This window comes from Artemia franciscana, chromosome 2 (assembly GCF_032884065.1).
Source record: "Artemia franciscana chromosome 2, ASM3288406v1, whole genome shotgun sequence".
NCBI lineage: Eukaryota > Metazoa > Arthropoda > Branchiopoda > Anostraca > Artemiidae > Artemia > Artemia franciscana.
The window spans coordinates 13,131,408-13,152,842 of NC_088864.1; the positions used below are offsets into that span (position 1 = coordinate 13,131,408).

Consider the following 21,435-nt stretch of genomic DNA (forward strand, 5'->3'; position numbering starts at 1 on the left):
ACTATGATGTCTATGTTGATGGCCCAGCCTTTCCATTCCAGAAATGTCACCGAAATTGCACTTTTGGTGCACCATTTGGCACTTTATGACACCCCTTTCAAGTCTAGACATAAAAAAAGGATAAAATATAAGACTTGTCTTTTACAAGTCCTTAAACAGCTCTCTATGATGTTCCAGTGCCTCAATAGCGACAAAGAAAAATAAGAGGACATATCACTGCTGCCCATGTAAAAAAGTGATATGTTCTTGTTGTTCAATGAGTATTGTGTGTTGTGCAATTTTCCTGTATAAGGTTTTAACAATTTAAAGGGTGTACATTTTGATTTGCTGATATGTCATTTGCAAATCGCACGCCGTTGAACAACGCAATTCACAGGGCTGCTGGAATGGTATGCAGTTCAATCACGAGACTTTGTCTCCTATGATGGGTGTGGTAGTTGAAGGAAGTGGAAGGGGGATATACATTCTAATATTGACGGTAAAGCTGGCAAAGAATCTGAGCTTATTAAACTCACCATCACCCACCCAAAGTTATTACAGTACACTAGTATCGTCTATACCAACTCATTTCTGACAGCCTTAGTAAAAGCTGAGTCCACTACTTAATTTATGTTTGTTTGATTTGTGTGCATTGTTTAATTATGTATTCTGTAATATTTTTGAATTTAACCAGGTAACATCTGTGCTAAATGGTAACATTTTTTTTGTAGTCGCTTGAAGAAAAGTGTCCTATTGAAGACATAGGGAAGGAGCAGGCTATCTTTACTTTTTAACCGCTTGGCACCCCCCCTCCCATTCAGGGGAAGAGTTCTCATGTGGTCGCAGGATAGGGGCAGCTGGGCTGCTTCATGTTTTTAAGTCATAAATTCAGATTAAGCGCGTCCGTATATTCATAAGTGTTTTCTGATTGCCTCCACTGCTTTGGACTGAATAACCCTGTTCAAGTCACTGTCTTGTCTACATCTCTGTTCTAAACTTGCTTTTTCATCATCTGAGACTTCTTTTAGACTAATTGAGGCGCACAGTAGCAGCTGAAAATTCTAAAATATTAATTACGATATGGGGTAGTAGGCTCTATTGGATGTCTAATGGGGTCTGTATACACTATGACCATGGACAGCCAAGCTTTTTTGGAGCTCGCAATTTTTACCAAGTTGGAAAAGATGCACGCTTGAAGTATTGTTTTGTCTTGGCTTGGCTAAGCTGCCACCTGGCATGCTCAAACTACTTAATGCTTCTTTTCTGTAGACGCTCCATCCAGCTGGGACTTCCCACAGATACTTAGTTATACAGATAAGAGATTCTCAATAATCGTCTTCCAGAGGACGTTTCGTTTGAACTAGCCAAGGCAATAGGGAAATCAACAAATATTTGGATGGCTTCCTCTTTGTGTCAAAGTTATGTCTGAAATACATCTCAAGCTGATCATTTTACTCACCTTATTTCACTCATCTATTTTCAATCAAATTTACATAATAATTTAATTTAATGGTAATTTGGCTATAATATTTTATAGTTAAATAAAATATTAATAGCAATTTAATAATATTACTATTAATAATAATTATACTACTACTACTACTAGAAAGCGGGATAGGACCACATTTTTCGTACAGCCTACTGATTGAAATACGGTCAGTCAGCCGGGTGCCCAGAACAATCCGTAGGCAATTTAGATGGAAAACATCTAGTAAATTTTCATCTGCTTTTTGGAGCACCCATGCTTCAGAACCATATTTGACCACTGTCATCACTGTAGCTTCCAATATTCTAATCTTGGTTTGTAGACTTATCTTTCTATTCTTCCAAACTTTTTTTAACTGTGAAAAAACACCCAGAGCCTTAGCTATTCTACTTTTAACATCTTCACTGCTCCCACCATCTTTACTAATAATACTAACAAGGTAACTGAAGCTCCCAACCTGATCATTTTTTTCGGTACCTAATGTCACCAGTTCATCTTCACTTATTCCTAGCCTTAGTGACTTAGTCTTCTTAACATTAATTTTCAAGCCTATTTCAGCACCCTGAACTCGCAAAACCTCTAAAACTTCATTCATTTTGCTCACACTTTCATCTAATATGCTTAAATCATCAGCATAATCTTCCCCATTTGATCCCGTGGTCTCTAATTGCCTTTCCTGTGCTCCTTAAGATGAAGTCCATCAATATGATCCATATAAAGGGGGATATAACACAACCCTGCTTAACTCCTGATTTAATACAAAACCAATTGCTAACCTCATTTCCTACCTTAACCGCAGAAGTATTATTCTCGTACATAGCACAAATCACTTTAATGTATTTTTCTGGTATACCATATAACGATAAGACCTTTGTTAACGCTCTTCTATCAACATAATCGAAAGCTTGCTCATAATCGATAAAACTGAGGACCAAAGGTGTTTGACAACCAAGGGACTTCTCAATTATTAACCTAAGAGTGAAAACTTGGTCGAAACATCCTCTACCTTTTCTAAAACCGCATTGTTCTTCCCTTAAAACTTTGTCTACACAATCTCTCAGTCTAAAAAGTATCATATTACTCAGTAATTTGCTACCTACAGAGACCAGACTAATGCATAGATAATTACGACACTCACTCTTGTCACCTTTCTTATACAGTGGTTTAATTAAGTTGTTCCTAAAATCCTTGGGTTCTTCCCCTTTTTCAAAAATCATATTCATAATCTTCAGTAGCTTATTCCTAACCTCAGAGCCACCATATTTAAGAAACTCATTAATCATACTATCAGCACCTGGAGCCTCATTATTTTTTAATCGTTTTAGTACTGTCGCTAATTCTTCCTCACTAAATAAATCTTCCTTCACATGCAAGGTATCTCAAACTTTTTCATTTTCATCTATATCTTTTCCTGCAACTGTATCTCGGTTTAGCACATTCTCAAAATGTTCCTAGTTGCAGTCTTAGCACTCTTCCCTAAGACACCATCATCAACTTCACAAATTGTTTTTCTGAAATTATTCCATCCATCTTCCACATTGTCAAATTTTAAACTCTCAAGTTTAGTATTCAGCCGTTCCTGGAAATTTTTTCTCAAATTTTCATCCTTGAGTCTACCAACATCATAACTTTCCGGGAGGTAGTTACCCTTCCGAAATTTCAGCTTTAAATTAACCTTAGACACTACTAGATGGTGATCTTTACTTTAACATCAATAACAGCACTCCTATACACCCTAGTATCTTGTATTGATCCTGCTAGTCTTCTGTTTACAATAACATAATCAATAAGGTTTGCTGAACCATCACGTGAATACCGTGTCAACTTATGGGCCATTTTGTGACCAAACACCGTATTGGTTATAACTAGGTTGTTAAACGTACAAAATTGCAAAATCCTATAGCCATTACTGTTTTTTTTTCCTACACCAAATTTACCTAGGCTAGGATACCATCTATCCCTATTTCTACCAAACTGAGCATTAAAGTCTCCTAGCAAAAACACCATATTTCTACCTGGTAGCCTGTCTATTTGCTCCTGTAACTGTAAGTAAAATTCATCTGAGTCACTAGTATCTCCATCAGTTGGTTCAACGGGGGCATATACTACTATAACTGATACCCTGAACTTTTTATTACTTCTTATTTTACGTTAATAATAAACAATTAATGTTACGTTAATAATTTTACTTTTATTTAATTCGTAGTAATTTAGCATAGATGATAAACTAAAATTATATCCTCTTATCTTATTTATAAATCTTGACTCGTTCCCAAGAAGCTAAGAATCAATTAGTGTAGAAATTAGTATCAAATAGGCTGTGAATTTTAGCCTACGTTGGAAAAAAAAATCCCAAATAGCGACATGGCTCAATAGATATATCAAAAGAATTTACTTATTCTGCTGATTCCAAATATATAAGTTTAATCAAGTTTAGTGATACCCATCAAAGATTACGAGCCTGAGAAGATTTGCCTTATCTTAAAAAAGGGGGGAGACACCCCTTAAAAGTCAAAGAATCTTAATGAAAACCACACCATCAGATTCAGCATGTCAGAGAACTTCATTCTAGTGGTTTCAACCTCCTATCTGCAAAAATGTGAAGTTTTCTATTTTATGTCAGAAGAAAGTTCACAGATGCGTGTTTATTTCTTCTTTTTTGTGGCACTTGGTATTAAACCAAGTGACATATAGCAATCGCAAATTCTGTCGGTCCCGGTTTTGCTACTTTAGGCACTTCCAGGTAAGCTAGGACGATGAAATTTGGCGGGCGCATCAGGGACCGGACCAGATTAAATTAGAAATAGTCGTTTTCCCGATTTGACCATTTGGGGGGAGATTGGGGGGCCCGTTAATTCGGAAGAAATAGAAAAATTGAAGTATTTTTAACTTACGACCGGTTGATCAGATCTTAATGAAATTTGATGTTTGGAAGTATATCGTGTCTCAGAGCTGTTATTTTAAATCCCGACCGGGTCTAGTGACATTGGGGGGAGTTGGGAGGGGGAAACCTAAAATCTTGGAAAACGCTTAGAGTGGAGAGATCGGGATGGAACTTAGTGGAAAAAATAAGCACAAGTCCTAGATACATGATTGACATAACCTGAACGGATCCGCTCTCTTCGGGGTAGTTGGGGGGGGGGGGGTTAATTCTGAAAAATTAGAAAAAATGAGGTATTTTTAACTTACGAACGGGTGATCGGATATCTGGTGACATTGGGGGGAGTTTGGGGTGGGGGAACCTAAAATCATGGAAAACGCTTAGATTGGAGGGATCGGGATGAAACTTGGTGAGAAAAATATGCAGAAGTGTTAGATACGTGATTTACATAATTGCAACGGATCCGCTCTATTGGGAGGGGGGGGTTCATTCTGAAAAATTACAAAAAATGACGTATTTTTAACTTACGAAGGAGTGATCGGATCTTCATGAAACTTCATATTTAGAAAGACCTCGTAACTCAGATCTCTTATTTTAAATCTCAACCGGATCCAGCGTAATTGGGGGGAGGCAGTTGGGGGGACTGGAAATCTTAGAAAATACTTAAAGCGGTGAGATTAGGATGAAACTGAATGGGAAGAATAAAAACCTTTCTAAGATATGTGACTGACATAACCGGATCGGATCTGCTCTCTTTGGTGGAGTTGGGGGGGGGGGGTAATTTTGAAAATTTAGGTGTTTGTAACTTACGAAAGGGTAACCAGATCTGAATGAAATTTGATATTTAGAAGGACCTTGTGCTTTAAAGCTCTAATTTTAAATTCCGACCAGATCCCTTGACATTGGGGGAGTTGGAGGGGGAAACCAGAATTCTTGCAAAACGGGAAAATGGGGTATTTTATCTTAGGAATAGGTGATCGGATCTTAATGAAATTTGATATTTAGAAGGAATTCATGTCTCAGAGCTCTTATTTCAAATCCCGACCAGATCTTTGATATTGGGGGGGTTGGAGGGGGAAATCTTGGAAAACACTTGGAGTGGAGGAATCGGGATGCAGCTTGGTGGATAGAATAAGAAAATGTCCTTGATACTTGATTGACGGAACCGTACTGGGTTCGCTCTCTTTGGGGGAGGGGAGTTGGGGGCAGGGATTCATTGATTTGGCGAGTTTGGTGCTTCTGGACGTGCTAGGACGATGAAAATTGGTAGGCGTGGCAGGGAGCTGCACAAATTGACTTGGTAAAGTCGTAAAGGGAGAGTAAAAATTAGAAAAAATTAGGTATTTATAACTTACAAGTGGGTGATCGGATCTTAATGAATTTTGATTTTTAGAATGACATCGTGACTCAGAGCTCTTATTTTAAATCCTGACCGGCATTAAGCCTCTTATTTTCCTTTTAAATCAATCTATGGATTCATAGAATTTTGTTAGAGCTCATACAATATGATCTCATGGCTCTTCTTGCCTCGTCACAAGTGCCATATGAGCTCTTAGCTCTTGTTTTGTTTGTTTTTCCAAAGGGTCATCGTCTAGGCTCAGTGGTCCTAGAATAATGGGAAATGGCTTATTCGAACAGAAATTAAAAGTTTAAAAAAAAAAAAAACATTTTTTTTCTACTGAAAGTCATGAGCAACATTGAAGCTTAAAACGAACTGAAGTTATTACGTATATGAAGGAGGCTGCCCCCTCCTCAACGATTCGCACTTTACGCTAAAGTTTGAATTTTGTCTCAATTATTTTAGAAAGACTCCTGAGCCACAAGGTTTGTTTAATTAGAACAATAAGAAGCTTATTTAAATGTAGTAAAAAACTTTAGCGTAAAGAGCAAGGTGTCGAGGAGGGGGCAGCCTTCTTCGTATATGTAATAATTTCTGTTCGTTTTATATTTTAATGTTGCTCCTGACTTTCAGTCGGAAACGGCTTGTTGTTTTTTTAATAACTTAAAAGGCTTGTCGCTTATAGGTAGGCCTACTGGCCTGAGTAGAAATGTATCTCAATTTTGAGTCTAACCAAGACTTTTGTTGCAGCAGTCTATCCATTTAATTGGTTACAACAACCCCAAACCTCATAATACGGAAATGGCATAGACTTCCCCCTAGAAACTGCGTCAGAAATCCCGGGACAACAACAATTTTAATACGCTCTAAATTGTACTAAATCTAAATGCAGTTTTTCAACCATCAAATCATCTGTACTATCTCATATCCACCCTCCTTCCATTCCTCACAATTTTTTGTCTATAATATTTTTTGTCTAGCTGAATCTAATGATTAGTTCCGTAGTTTTCCTCCACTTTGGCTTGTGTAAAAATAACAAAACCACTCGAGTTTCAGTCCTAGTTTTGTAAACCTCAGCCTATATGTGTGATTAAATAAAAAAAAAACAAGTTTTTCTTAACTGAAAATAAGGAAAAGGGACAGAAATTACTCCGTATTTGAAATGGGCTTTTCCTTCTCGACGCCCCACTCTTTACGCTAAAGTTTGACTCTTTCTCACAACTCTAATTTTAAAACAATAAAAACTCTAATGTAAAGAGCAGGGCGTTGAGGAGGGGATAACCCCTTTCATATACGAAATAATTTCTCTTCGTTTTAAGTTTTAATGTTGCTCCCTACTTTCAGTTAAAAAACTTTTTTTTTTTTTTAATTTTTGAACGTCTTTGAATTAATGCAAATTTTGATTTTGGCTCACCCTACATGAATAATTAAAACGAAATTTGCATACTAATTTTCCTTTGTTTTTGGCTAAATGGCTTTCTCAAAGTTTTGATTGGAGAAATTTTGAGAAAAAGGGGGGAGGGGTCCTAGGTGCCCTCCAACTTTTTTGACTGCGTAAAAAGCCCACTAAAACTTAATTTTATTTATGAACGTTTTTATTAGTAATAGATATACATAACTTATAAAATTAACTTACGTAACGAACTTCTATATTCGTCTATTTTTATTCCGTATTTAAGGGTGTTCACCCCCTCGTGAATGCCTCGTTCTTTACACTAAAGTTCGAATTTTGTTCAAATTCTTTAAGAATGACCCCTGAATCACAAAGGCTGTTTAATTAAAATAAATAGCACTTTTGAAATTACTAAAATACTTTAGCGTAAAGAGCGAGGTATTGAGGAGGGAATTAACCCCCTCATATACGTAATAATTTCTGTTCGCTTTATATTTCAATGTCGTTCCCTACTTTCAGCTGAAAAAAACTATTTTTTTTATTTAGTGTTTTGAATGTTTTATAATTAATGCAAGTTTTGATTTTGGCTCACCATACATGAATAATTAAAATGGAATTTGTATATAATTTTAATCTTTTTTTGGCTAAATGGCTTTTTCATAGTTTTGATCGGACGATTTTGAGAAAAAAGAGGCACGGAAGGGGGTGCCCTCCAATTTTTTGGCTACTTAAAAAGGCCACTGGAACTTTTAATTTTACTTACGAACATTGTTATTAGCAATGAATATACGTAGCTTACAAATTAATTTAAGTAACGAACTTCTATATTGGTATATTTTTATTACGTATATGAGGGGGTTCACCTCCTCATCAACACCTCGCTCTTTACACTAAAGTTTGAATTTTGTTCCAATTCTTTAACATTAAACCCAGAATCAGAAAGGCCGTTTATCTATATATATAAAAATAAGTTGTCTGTGTGTGGATCTGTGGATGGATCAGGTGACGTCATGTTTGTTCGCATATGACGTCTGAATTATTTCACACTAATACAAAAGAAGAAAAAAACTAAAAAAGGTAAAAACTACAAAAAAAACTAAAAAGAAAAAAAACTAAAAAGCTAAAAAACTAAAAAAAACTAAAAAAAGGTAAAAATCTAATAACTAAAAAAAAAACTGAAAAAAATAAAAAAAGGCAAAAACTACAAAAAAAATAAAAACTAATAAAAAAACTAAAAAAGCTAAAAAACTAAAAAAACTAAAAAAAACTAAAAAAAGGTAAAAAACTAAAAAAAACTAAAAACTAAAAAAGAAAAAAACTAAAAAAAAGGAAAAAACTGAAAAATAAAAGAGAAAAAGAAAACTAAAAAAATATGAATAAATATATATAAAAATAAGTTGTTTGTGGGTTATGTCTGTCTGTCTGTCTGTCGAGTGACGTCGTGTTTGTCCGCATATGACGTCTGAATTATTTCACACTAATACAAAAGAAGAAAAAAAACTAAAAAAGGTAAAAACTACAAAAAAAACTAAAAAGAAAAAAAACTAAAAAAGCTAAAAAACTAAAAAAAACTAAAAAAAGGTAAAAAACTAAAAACTAAAAAAAACTGAAAAAACTAAAAAAAGGCAAAACTAAAAAAAAACTAAAAACTAATAAAAAAGCTAAAAAACTAAAAAAACTAAAAAAACTAAAAAAAGGTAAAAAACAAAAAAAAAAACTAAAAACTAAAAAAGAAAAAACTAAAAAAAGGAAAAAACTGAAAAATAAGAGAAAAAGAAAACTAAAAAATATTATCTATATATATAAAAATAAGTTGTCTGTGTGTGGATCTGTGGATCAGGTGACGTCATGTTTGTCCGCATATGACGTCTGAATTATTTCACACTAATACAAAAGAAGAAAAAAACTAAAAAAGGTAAAAACTACAAAAAAAACTAAAAAGAAAAAAAAACTAAAAAAGCTAAAAAACTAAAAAAAACTAAAAAAAGGTAAAAATCTAATAACTAAAAAAAAAACTGAAAAAAATAAAAAAAGGCAAAAACTACAAAAAAAATAAAAACTAATAAAAAAACTAAAAAAGCTAAAAAACTAAAAAAACTAAAAAAAACTAAAAAAAACTAAAAAAAGGTAAAAAACTAAAAAAAACTAAAAACTAAAAAAGAAAAAAACTAAAAAAAAGGAAAAAACTGAAAAATAAAAGAGAAAAAGAAAACTAAAAAAATATGAATAAATATATATAAAAATAAGTTGTTTGTGGGTTATGTCTGTCTGTCTGTCTGTCGAGTGACGTCGTGTTTGTCCGCATATGACGTCTGAATTATTTCACACTAATACAAAAGAAGAAAAAAAACTAAAAAAGGTAAAAACTACAAAAAAAAACTAAAAAGAAAAAAAACTAAAAAAGCTAAAAAACTAAAAAAAACTAAAAAAAGGTAAAAAACTAAAAACTAAAAAAAACTGAAAAAACTAAAAAAAGGCAAAAACTAAAAAAAAACTAAAAACTAATAAAAAAACTAAAAAAGCTAAAAAACTAAAAAAACTAAAAAAACTAAAAAAAGGTAAAAAACAAAAAAAAAACTAAAAACTAAAAAAGAAAAAACTAAAAAAAGGAAAAAACTGAAAAATAAGAGAAAAAGAAAACTAAAAAAATATTAATAAATATAAAAAAAAAAATCTAAAAATCTAAATAAACTAAAAAAGAAAAAAAAGAAAAAAGGAAAAAAATAAAGGAGAAAAACAAAACTAAAAAACGAATGTATATACAGACCGGGACACCGGGATACAAATGACGACCGGGACACAGGGAATATAAATGACGACCGGGACACAGGGACACAACTACAATGGGGACGCCGGGGGGCACAGGGGGATATAAATGACGACCGGGACACCGGGACACAAGGAATATAAATGACGCCCGGGACACTCAAAGAGAAATCACAGACTGGAACACCGGGACACAAATGACGACCGGGACACAGGGAATATAAATGACGACCGGGACACAGGGACATAACTACAAAGGGGACGCCGGGGTGCACAGGGGGATATATAAATGACGATGGCGACTCAGGGAATGGTCGATTAGCAATCACCATCAACAAAGCTCAAGGGCAATCATTAGAATCATGAGGTATAGATCTGAATACGGATTGTTTTCCCATGGACCATTATATGTTGCATGTTCAAGAGTCGGTAAACCTGACAATCTATTTATATGCACAGACAATGGGACAGCAAAGAATGTTGTATATTCGCAAGTTTTACGTAGTTAAAAACATATATATATATATATATATATATATATATATATATATATATATATATATATATATATATATATATATATATATATATATATATATATATATCTATCTATATTCACAGGTGGGACATAGGGACACAACTACAATGGCGCGTAACTAATATGGCGCGTAACGACTTACGCGCGCGGGGGGGCTTGGGGGGGCGCGAAGCGCCCCCACCAACTAGGTGTTGGGGTGGCGCGAAGCGCCACCCCAACAGCTAGTCTATATATATAAAAATAAGTTGTCTGTGTGTGGATCTGTGTGTGGATCAGGTGACGTCATGTTTGTCCGCATATGACGTCTGAATTATTTCACACTAATACAAAAGAAGAAAAAAACTAAAAAAGGTAAAAACTACAAAAAAAACTAAAAAGAAAAAAAAAACTAAAAAAGCTAAAAAACTAAAAAAACTAAAAAAAGGTAAAAATCTAATAACTAAAAAAAAACTGAAAAAAATAAAAAAAGGCAAAAACTACAAAAAAAATAAAAACTAATAAAAAAACTAAAAAAGCTAAAAAACTAAAAAAACTAAAAAAAACTAAAAAAAGGTAAAAAACTAAAAAAAACTAAAAACTAAAAAAGAAAAAAACTAAAAAAAAGGAAAAAACTGAAAAAGAAAAGAGAAAAAGAAAACTAAAAAAATATGAATAAATATATATAAAAATAAGTTGTTTGTGGGTTATGTCTGTCTGTCTGTCTGTCGAGTGACGTCGGGTTTGTCCGCATATGACGTCTGAATTATTTCACACTAATACAAAAGAAGAAAAAAAACTAAAAAAGGTAAAAACTACAAAAAAAACTAAAAAGAAAAAAAACTAAAAAAGCTAAAAAACTAAAAAAAACTAAAAAAAGGTAAAAAACTAAAAACTAAAAAAAACTGAAAAAACTAAAAAAAGGCAAAAACTAAAAAAAAACTAAAAACTAATAAAAAAACTAAAAAAGCTAAAAAACTAAAAAAACTAAAAAAAGGTAAAAAACAAAAAAAAACTAAAAACTAAAAAAGAAAAAACTAAAAAAAAGGAAAAAACTGAAAAATAAGAGAAAAAGAAAACTAAAAAAATATTAATAAATATAAAAAATATAAATATAAATATAATATAAATTAGCAATCAACAAAGCACCGAGACACAAATGACGACCGGGACACAGGGAGTATAAATGACGACCAGGACATAAGTAAAAAAAAAAAACTAAAAAAACTAAAAAAATGGTAAAAACTACAAAAAAACTAAAAACTAATAAAAAAACTAAAAAATCTAAAAATCTAAATAAACTAAAAAAGAAAAAAAAGAAAAAAGGAAAAAAATAAAGGAGAAAAACAAAACTAAAAAACGAATGTATATACAGACCGGGACACCGGGATACAAATGACGACCGGGACACAGGGAATATAAATGACGACCGGGACACAGGGACACAACTACATTGGGGACGCCGGGGGGCACAGGGGGATATAAATGACGACCGGGACACCGGGACACAAGGAATATAAATGACGCCCGGGACACTCAAAGAGAAATCACAGACTGGAACACCGGGACACAAATGACGACCGGGACACAGGGAATATAAATGACGACCGGGACACAGGGACATAACTACAAAGGGGACGCCGGGGTGCACAGGGGGATATATAAATGACGATGGCGACTCAGGGAATGGTCGATTAGCAATCACCATCAACAAATCTCAAGGGCAATCATTAGAATCATGAGGTATAGATCTGAATACGGATTGTTTTCCCATGGACCATTATATGTTGCATGTTCAAGAGTCGGTAAACCTGACAATCTATTTATATGCACAGACAATGGGACAGCAAAGAATGTTGTATATTCGCAAGTTTTACGTAGTTAAAAACATATATATATATATATATATATATATATATATATATATATATATATATATATATATATATATATATATATATATATATATATATATATATATATATCTATCTATATTCACAGGTGGGACATAGGGACACAACTACAATGGCGCGTAACTAATATGGCGCGTAACGACTTACGCGCGCGGGGGGGCTTGGGGGGGCGCGAAGCGCCCCCACCAACTAGGTGTTGGGGTGGCGCGAAGCGCCACCCCAACAGCTAGTTTAGGATAAATAGCTCTTGAAATTGCCAAAAATATTTTAGTGTAAAGAGCGAGGTATTGAGGTGGGGGTAAAACCCTCATATAGGTAATAATTTTGTTCGTTTTAAGTTTTAATGTTGCTCCTTATTTTAAGTGGAAAAAACTTATTTCTGTATTTAATTTCTCACTGTGTTTTTTTTTAAACAACGCTGGAAAATCCGACGCCCACTAAGTGGAAATTCTCTTCCCCCCGTGATAAATTCCTCTATGGAAACATGCTCTCATGTGACCCCCTCCCCATCACCAGAAAAAATCCCCCATGAAAATATCTTTATACTTCCCAATAACCAATACTATATGTAGACAACTGGCAAAGCTTATTACTAGCAGCCCTTGCCCCGGGAACTGTGGGGAATTAAGTCCTCCTCAAAGGCATAGCTATTAGATTTTTCGACCGTGCTGAACAAAATGGCTATATCAAAATTTTTATTCGGTGACTTTGGGAAAAAATGAGCGTGGGAGGGGGCCTATTTGCCCTCCAATTTTTCACTCCAATAGGACGCTAGAACTTTTAATTTCCATTAAAATGAGCCCTCTCGTAACATTCTAGGATCACTGGGTCGATATGATCACTCCCGGGAAAAAAATTAAACGCACATCCATGATCTTTCTTCTGGCAAAAAATACAAAATTCTACATTTTTGCAGATAGGAGCTTGAAACCTCTACAGTAGGGTTCGCTGATGCGCTGAATCTGATGATGTCGTTTTCCTTATGGTGTTTTTCATTAAGATTCTATGACTTTTTGGGGATGTTTTTCTGTTTCGTTTTTTTTTGAAAATAAGGTAAATTTCTCAGACTTGTAACTTTTGATGGGTAAGACTAAACTTGATTAAACTTACATATTTGAAGTCAGCATAAAATTCCAGTTCTTTTGTATCAAATTTCTGTTTTTTAGAGTTTCGGTTACTTTTCGGTCCTTACTACAGTTCGTTATCGCGAACTATGTGATTAAAAAAAAAACTGGCCATGGATTTTATGATCAACCTTTGTATTTAGATGGTTGCAGCAGTTTTACTTTTTGTGAAAGTACAATGAGCAAAATTCTCCTCTTAATTCCGTAGTTTGCTTTAATTAATTCTAGTGGATAAATATCCTGGTTTTAGAGGACCTCTCCGCTGGAGAAAGTCTGGCTCTAGTATTTTTTTTTAGTCCTTTACAGTATTTTACTCTTTTGTTTATGCTTCTTGTTATGACTCCTTTCGCGTTGATTAAATGTAATCTTTTTAGGATTAAGCTGATCTCCTGAATAAAATCCAAATAGACCCGCGTTCTTGGTCATCATGCATATATGCAGTACGTGTGGTAAGGAGTTTCAAGGAAAGCATAAGTTTATGGAGCACCAAACTTTTCATGATGAAGAAGAAGAACTTGTATGTGATGATTGTGGACTGTATTTTATAGATGAAAAAGAGCAAATTAGACACGTCTGTGGAGATTTGGAAAATAATGGCAATATTTGTGTTGCTTGTGGAGAGTGTTTTAAAGATAGTTCTGCCCTAAGTGAGCATTTGACCACCCATCCTGAGATGAAGGAACAGCCCTTTGTTTGTGCTATGTGTTGCAAATGTTTCTCTGACGGTTTGAGTTTAAGAGATCATGTACAGAACCACGTTGATGATAAGGCAGGTGTCTGTGATACCTGTGGAGTGTATTTACTAACAAACTCAGAAGCTGTCAAGCATAACTGTACTAAAGAAACAAAGTCTTTTATTTGTCCTATTTGTGATGAAAAATTCGAGAAAACTTATGATTTAGCTATGCATTTTCCTGTTCATTCTAAAGATGGTGATCATATTTGTGGTGTCTGTAGAACCTGTTTTCAAGATAGCTCTACTCTTGCTGATCATTTGTTCAGCCATCCTGAGATTCAAATTTTCTCTTGCAATATATGTGATGAAACGTTTGGATGTAGCCGTCTATTAATCGAGCATGTTCGAATCCATTCAGTGAAGAACCCCTTCGTTTGTGCTACGTGTGGCAAGTGTTTTTCCGTTAGTGCTAGTTTGCGAGGTCATGTACAGAACCATACCAAACTTAAATTTCATGTATGTAGTGTATGTGGAGACTATACGCCTTTAAACTCAGAGGTGGTTGAACACAGTTGCATGAAAGAAATAAATTTCTTTGTATGTCCTATCTGTGATAAAAAGTTTGAGAAAACTTCTGATTTAGCAGTACATCTTTCTCTTCACTCTGATGATCGTAGGTATGTTTGTATGGTATGTGGCAAGTGTTTTAAAGTAAATTCACATTTGGACGCTCATTATAGAATTCACACCGGTGAAAGGCCTTTCATCTGTGGAATCTGTGGAAAAGGTTTTGCTCAAACCTCAAATTTACGAACCCATATTCGTGTCCATACTGGTGAGAAACCCTATCTGTGTGGTGTGTGTGGAAAATCCTGTTCAACCACATCTAACATGGTGCAGCATCTTCGTACACACACTGGCGAAAAACTTTGTTTCTGTGAACTTTGTGGAAGAGGTTTTTCTACACGGTCAAATCTGATTTCTCATCTTCGTTCTCATACTGGCCAAAAATTATTTTCTTGTGATTTGTGTGGCAAAGCTTTTTCAACTCGTTCTAATTTGGTACAACATCTCCGCATTCACACTGGAGAAAAATCATTCTCTTGCGAAACGTGTGGAAAGGATTTTGCTTCAAAGTCAAATTTAAAAGCTCATATCCGTGTGCACACTGGTGAAAAACCTTACGTGTGTACAATGTGTGGGAAATCCTGCTCAACTGCTTCAAACTTAGCACAGCACGTTAGAATTCACAGTAATGATAAGCCCTTTTTATGTAAGGTCTGTGGAAGAGGCTTTAACACTAGTTCGAATTTGACCTCACACTTTCGAGTGCACTCGGGTGAAAAACCGTTTCGTTGTGAAATTTGTGATAAGAATTTTTCCCAAAAGTCTAATTTAGTTGCTCATAAGCGGACTCACGAAGCTGGAAGTAGTGACAAGGCAATATAAAAAAAAAATGGTCCTGTCCTCGTTAAATTTGGTCCTATCCAACCATTGATCTCGTCGAAATCCCCGCAGCAGAACTGAATTCCCAGAATTCTCTAAGAAAATGAATTTCTTGACTAAACATTCCCTCATAACGTAGCTTGCCGCCATCAACCGCTCTTTATTTATATCTTAAGTTTTGTTTAAAATGTAAATGGTCACCAACTTAAATACTAGAAACATCAACGAATTAAAACTGGCAGTGTACAAAATTGATTTTAAAGGCATTATACAAAAAGGTTTGTATAACTTTGACTCCTTGGGGAGGGGGTGATAAGGCTAAGAACATTATTCTAGGCCATTAAGAAATGCTAAAGAGCGTTTCCCCTGTGTGCACGTATGTAAACAGTCACTCCATGTGAAATTAACAGATTAAATTTTTTTTTTACCTGACAATTGTAGTCTATATATATTGTTATACTAGTCTATGTTCCAAACGAAAGCATGTAGGCCTATCTCGACTTATTTGGGAAATATGTAAAGAGGCTGCTACCTCATCAACGCCCCGTTCTTTACGCTAAAGTTTGACTCTTTTTCTCAATTCTTCTTTTTAAAACAGTAAAAATTTTTAGCGTAAAGAGCGGGGCGTTGATGAGGTAGCAGCCTCTTTCATATACGAAGTAATTTCTGTGCGTTTTAAGTTTTAATGTCGCTCCTTACTTCCAGTTAAAAAAACTTGTTTTTTTTATTTAATTTCTGAACGTTTTTGAATCAATGCACGTTTTGATTTTGGCTCTCCGCAGAGGAATAATCAAAACGAAATTTGCATATTTTTTTTTTTTGCTAAATAGCTTTCTCGTAATTTTGATCGAATGATTTTGAGAAAAAAAGAGCGGGGGACGAAGCCTAGTCGCCCTCCGATTTTTTGGTTAATTAAAAAAGCAACTAGAACTTTTAATTTTTTACGAATATTTTTATTGGTAAAAGATTTACGTAACTTATAAATTGGCTTACGTAAAGAACTTTTGTATTCTCATGTTTTTATTACATATATGAGGGGATTCGCCCCATCGTCAGTACCTCGCTCTTTCAACTAAAGCTTAAATTTTATCCCAATTAATTAAGAATGACCCCTGAATCACAAAAGCCGTAGAATAAATAGTTGAAATTACTAAAAATACTTTAGCGTAAAGAGCGAGGTATTAGAAGGAGGTGAGCCCCTCGTATGGGTAATAATTTCTGTTTGTTTTAAGTTTTATTGCTGTTCCTTACTTCCAGCTGAAAAAGCTTTTTCACATTTATTTTTTAATTGTTTTCTTTTTTAATAATGATAGTAAATCCTGCTCTCCCTTCATGGAAATTTTCTTCTCCCATGACAAATTCAATTTTCTTCTCCCATGACAAATTCTCGATGGAAAGTTCCCCCAGCATATCCCTCTCTTCTCAACCCCTCCCCCCAACCAAAAAATCCTCCTGAAAACGCCTGTATACTTCCCAATAACCATTACTATATGTAAGCACAGGTCAAAGTTTGTAACTTGTTGCCCCTCCCACGGGGACTGTGGGGGAGTAATTCGTCCCCAAAGACATAGTTTTAAGGTTTTTCGACTACACTGAATAAAATGGCTATCTCAGAATTTTGATCCGTTGACTTTGGGAAAATAATTAGCGTGGGAGGGGGCCTAGGTGCCCTCCAATTTTTTTGGTCACTTAAAAAGGGCACTAGAACTTTTCCTTTCCGTTAGAATGAGCCCTCTTGCAACACTCTAGGACAACTGGGTCGATACGATCACCCCTTGGAAAAAAAAAACAAATTAACACGCATCCGTGATCTGCCTTGTGGCAAAAAATGCAAAATTCCACATTTTTGTAGATAGGAGCTCGAAACTTCTACAGTAGGGTTCTCTGATACGCTGAATCTGATGGTGTGATTTTCGTTAAGATTCCATGACTTTTAGGGGGTGTTTCCCCCTATTTTCTAAAATGACGCAAATTTTCTCAGGCTCGTAACTTTTGATGGGTAAGACTAAACTTGATGAAACTTATATATTTAAAACCAGCATTAAAATGCGATTCTTTTGATGTGGCTATTGGTATCAAAATTCCATTTTTTAGAGTGTTGGTTACTATTGAGCCGGGTCGCTGCTTACCACAGTTCGTTACCACGAACTGTTTGATAAAAAAGGGTTTTTCTACTGAAAGTAAGGAGCAACATAAAAACTTAATTGAACAGAAGTTATTCCGTGTATGAAAGGGGCTGTCCCCTCCTCAACGCCTTGCTTTTTACGCTAAAGTTCTTTGTCGTTTAAAAAATATAAATATAGCCATTAAGAAATGCTAAAGAGCGTTTCCCCTGTGTGGACGTATGTAAACAGTCACTCCATGTGAAATTAACAGATAAAAAGTTTTTTTTATCTTACAATTGTAGTCTATATATATTGTTATACTAGTCTATGTTCCAAACGAAAGCATGTAGGCCTATCCCGACTTATTTGGGAAATAGGTTAAAGAAAGACAACGATTCCTTGAGCTGGTATTTAGTCACGGATCGTGTTTTCAGAGCTATAAAAAAAGGTTTTTCTAATGAAAGTAAGGAGCAACATAAAAACTTAATTGAACAGAAGTTATTCCGTGTATGAAAGGGGCTGTCCCCTCCTCAACGCCTTGCTTTTTACGCTAAAGTTCTTTGTCGTTTAAAAAATATAAATATAGCCATTAAGAAATGCTAAAGAGCGTTTCCCCTGTGTGGACGTATGTAAACAGTCACTCCATGTGAAATTAACAGATAAAAAGTTTTTTTTTTTACCTGACAATTGTAGTCTATATATATTGTTATACTAGTCTATGTTCCAAACGAAAGCATGTAGGCCTATCTCGACTTATTTGGGAAATAGGTTAAAGAAAGATAACGATTCCTTGAGCTGGTATTTAGTCACGGATCGTGTTTTCAGAGCTATTAAAAAAGGTTTTTCTACTGAAAGTAAGGAGCAACATAAAAACTTAAATCGAACAGAAGTTATTCCGTGTTTGAAAGGGGCTGTCCCCTCCTCAACGCCTCGCTTTTTACGCTAAAGTTCTTTATCGTTTAAAAAATAGAGCTTTGAGAAAGAGTCCAACTTTAGCCCAAAGAGTGAGGTATTAAGAAGGGGACAGCCCCTTTCATATACGGAATAATTTCTGTTCGTTATAAGTTTTAATGTCCCTCCTTACTTTCAGTAGAAAAAAAACTTGTTTTATTATTTAATTTCTGATCGTTTTATGAATAATGCCAGGAAATCTGACCCCGCATCCACGCAGAAATCCCCTCACCATGGGAATATCCTCTAGACAGCTCAATCCCAGTGAAAATTTACCCCGGACAGTTACTCTTAACCTCCTCGCGCGTAAAATTCAGACAGAAAAGAGAAAGCAAAACGGTGTATAAGAATTCTGGCAAATTCCCGTAGCGTATAATTTCCCCTGACAAGTTCACTCCCTGGAAACTTCCCTCCCCATGGAAAATTCCCCCCCCCACCGAAAATATATGCTTGCATCCTAATAAAAATACTATGCGTAAACAATGGGCAAATCTTGTAACTTTAAGACCTTTCCCCTAGGGCTGTAAGGGGGGGGGGCATGTTATACCCAGTGAAATTGGGCCTTTAAATTATGATGAACAAAATGGCTATCTCAAAGTTTGATCGGACGATTTTGGGAAAAAAGTGGTAGGGAGGTGGCCTAGTTTTCCTCAAATTTCTTTGGTCGCTTAAAAAGGTCACCAGAACTTTTAATTTCCGTTTAAATGAGTCCTCTTCTGATGTTCTAACACCACTGGGTTGATATGATCACCATTGGGGAATAAAAAAACAAATAAACACGCATCCATGAACTTTCTTCTGGCAAAAAATATATAATTCCATATTTTCAAACAGTTCGTGGTAACGAACTGTAGTAAGGAGCGACCCGGCTCAATAGTAACCAAAACTCTAAAAAATGGAATTTTGATACCATTAGCTACATCAAAAGAATCGCATTTTAATGCTGGTTTTAAATATATAAGTTTCATCAAGTTTAGTCTTACCCATCAAAAGTTACGAGCCTGAGAAAATTTGCCTTATTTTAGAAAATAGGGGGAAACGCCCCCTAAAAGTCATAGAATCTTAACGAAAATCACACCATCAGATTCAGCGTATCAGAGAACCCTACTGTAGAAGTTTCGAGCTCCTATCTACAAAAATGTGGAATTTTGCATTTTTTGCCAGAAGGCAGATCACGGATGCGTGTTTATTTGTTTTTTTGTTTTTTTGTTTTTTTGTTTTTTTGTTTTTTTTTTTTTTCCCCAGGGGTGATCGTATCGACCCAGTTGTCCTAGAATGTTGCAAGAGGGCTCATTCTAACGGAAATGAAAAGTTCTAGTGCCCTTTTTAAGTGACCAAAAAAATTGGAGGGCACCTAGGCCCCCTCCCACGCTAATTATTTTCCCAAAGTCAACGGATCAAAATTCTGAGATAGCCATTTTATTCAGCGTAGTCGAAAAACCTTATAACTATGTCTTTGGGGACGACTTACTCCCCCACAGTCCCCGTGGGAGGGGCAACAAGTTACAAACTTTGACCTGTGCTTACATATAGTAATGGTTATTGGGAAGTATACAGGCGTCTTCAGGAGGATTTTTTTGGTTTGGGGGAGGGGTTGAGAAGAGGGGGATATGCTAGGGGAACTTTCCTTCGAGAATTTGAAATGGGAGAAGAAAATTTCCATGATGGGAGAGCAGGATTTGCTAGCATTATTTAAAAAAAAACAATTAAAAAATAAAAGTGAAAAAGCTTTTTCAGCTGGAAGTAAGGAACAGCAATAAAACTTAAAACAAACAGAAATTATTACCCATATGAGGGGCTCGCCTCCTTCTAATACCTCGCTCTTTACGCTAAAGTATTTTCGGTAATTTCAACTACTTATTCTACGGCTTTTGTGATTCAGGGGGTCATTCTTAATGAATTGGTATAAAATTTAAGCTTTAGTGTAAAGAGCGAGGTACTGACGATGGGGCGAATCTCCTCATATATGTAATAAAAACATGAGAATACAAAAGTTCTTTACGTAAGCTAATTTATAAGTTACGTAAATCTTTTACCAATAAAAAGATTCGTAAAAAATTAAAAGTTCTAGTTGCCTTTTTAATTAACCAAAAAATCGGGGGGCAACTAGGCTTCGTCCCCCGCTCTTTTTTTCTCAAAATCATTCGATCAAAATTATGAGAAAGCCATTGAGCCAAAAAAAAAAAATATGCAAATTTCGTTTTGATTATTCCTCTGCGGAGAGCCAAAATCAAAACATGCATTGATTCAAAAACGTTCAGAAATTAAATAAAAAAAACAAGTTTTTTCAACTGAAAGTAAGGAGTGACATCAAAACTTAAAACGCACAGAAATTACTTCGTATATGAAAGAGGCTGCTTCCTCATCAACGCCCCGCTCTTTACGCTAAAGTTTTTTACTGTTTTAGAAAGAAGAATTGAGAGAAAGAGTCAAACTTTAGCGTAAAGAGCGGGGCGTTGATGAGGAAGCAGCCTCTTTCATATACGAAGTAATTTCTGTGCGTTTTAAGTTTTGATGTCACTCCTTACTTTCAGTTGAAAAAACTTGTTTTTTTTATTTATTGCAGAAAGGAGCTTGAAACCAATGCATCGATACGCTTAATCTGATTGTGTGGTTTTCATTAAGATCACTTGAGTTTTAGAGGGTGTTTCTTCCTTTTTTGAAGATCAGGAAAATTTTCTTGGGCTCGTAACCTTTGATAGGTAAGATTAAACTTGATAAAATTTACATATATTTAAGATCAGCATAAAAAGGCGATTCTTTTAATATATCTATTGCTGTCAAAAATCCTTTTAAAAAAATAAAAAAATTCTTTAGAGTTTCGAGAGTTTTTTAGATAATTTTTGAGAGGGGGAATGGGGG

General features: G+C 34.9%; 1 protein-coding gene across 2 annotated transcripts in view; it reads left to right on the forward strand.

Annotated features, from left to right (window-relative positions):
- Positions 1-21,435, forward strand: part of LOC136037531 (gastrula zinc finger protein XlCGF57.1-like) — a 39,427-nt gene that overhangs the window by 3,333 nt on the left and 14,659 nt on the right. The window contains exon 2 of one of the 2 annotated variants that reach the window (XR_010619972.1): positions 13,770-15,795. Coding sequence is in view for 1 of the 2 variants with exons in the window: in XM_065720254.1 (XP_065576326.1) it covers positions 13,823-15,520 (1,698 nt within the window). In the remaining variant the exon portion in view is untranslated. Of the gene's footprint in view, positions 1-13,769; positions 16,060-21,435 lie in introns of those variants that run through there. The other variant, XM_065720254.1, reaches the window with a different exon arrangement.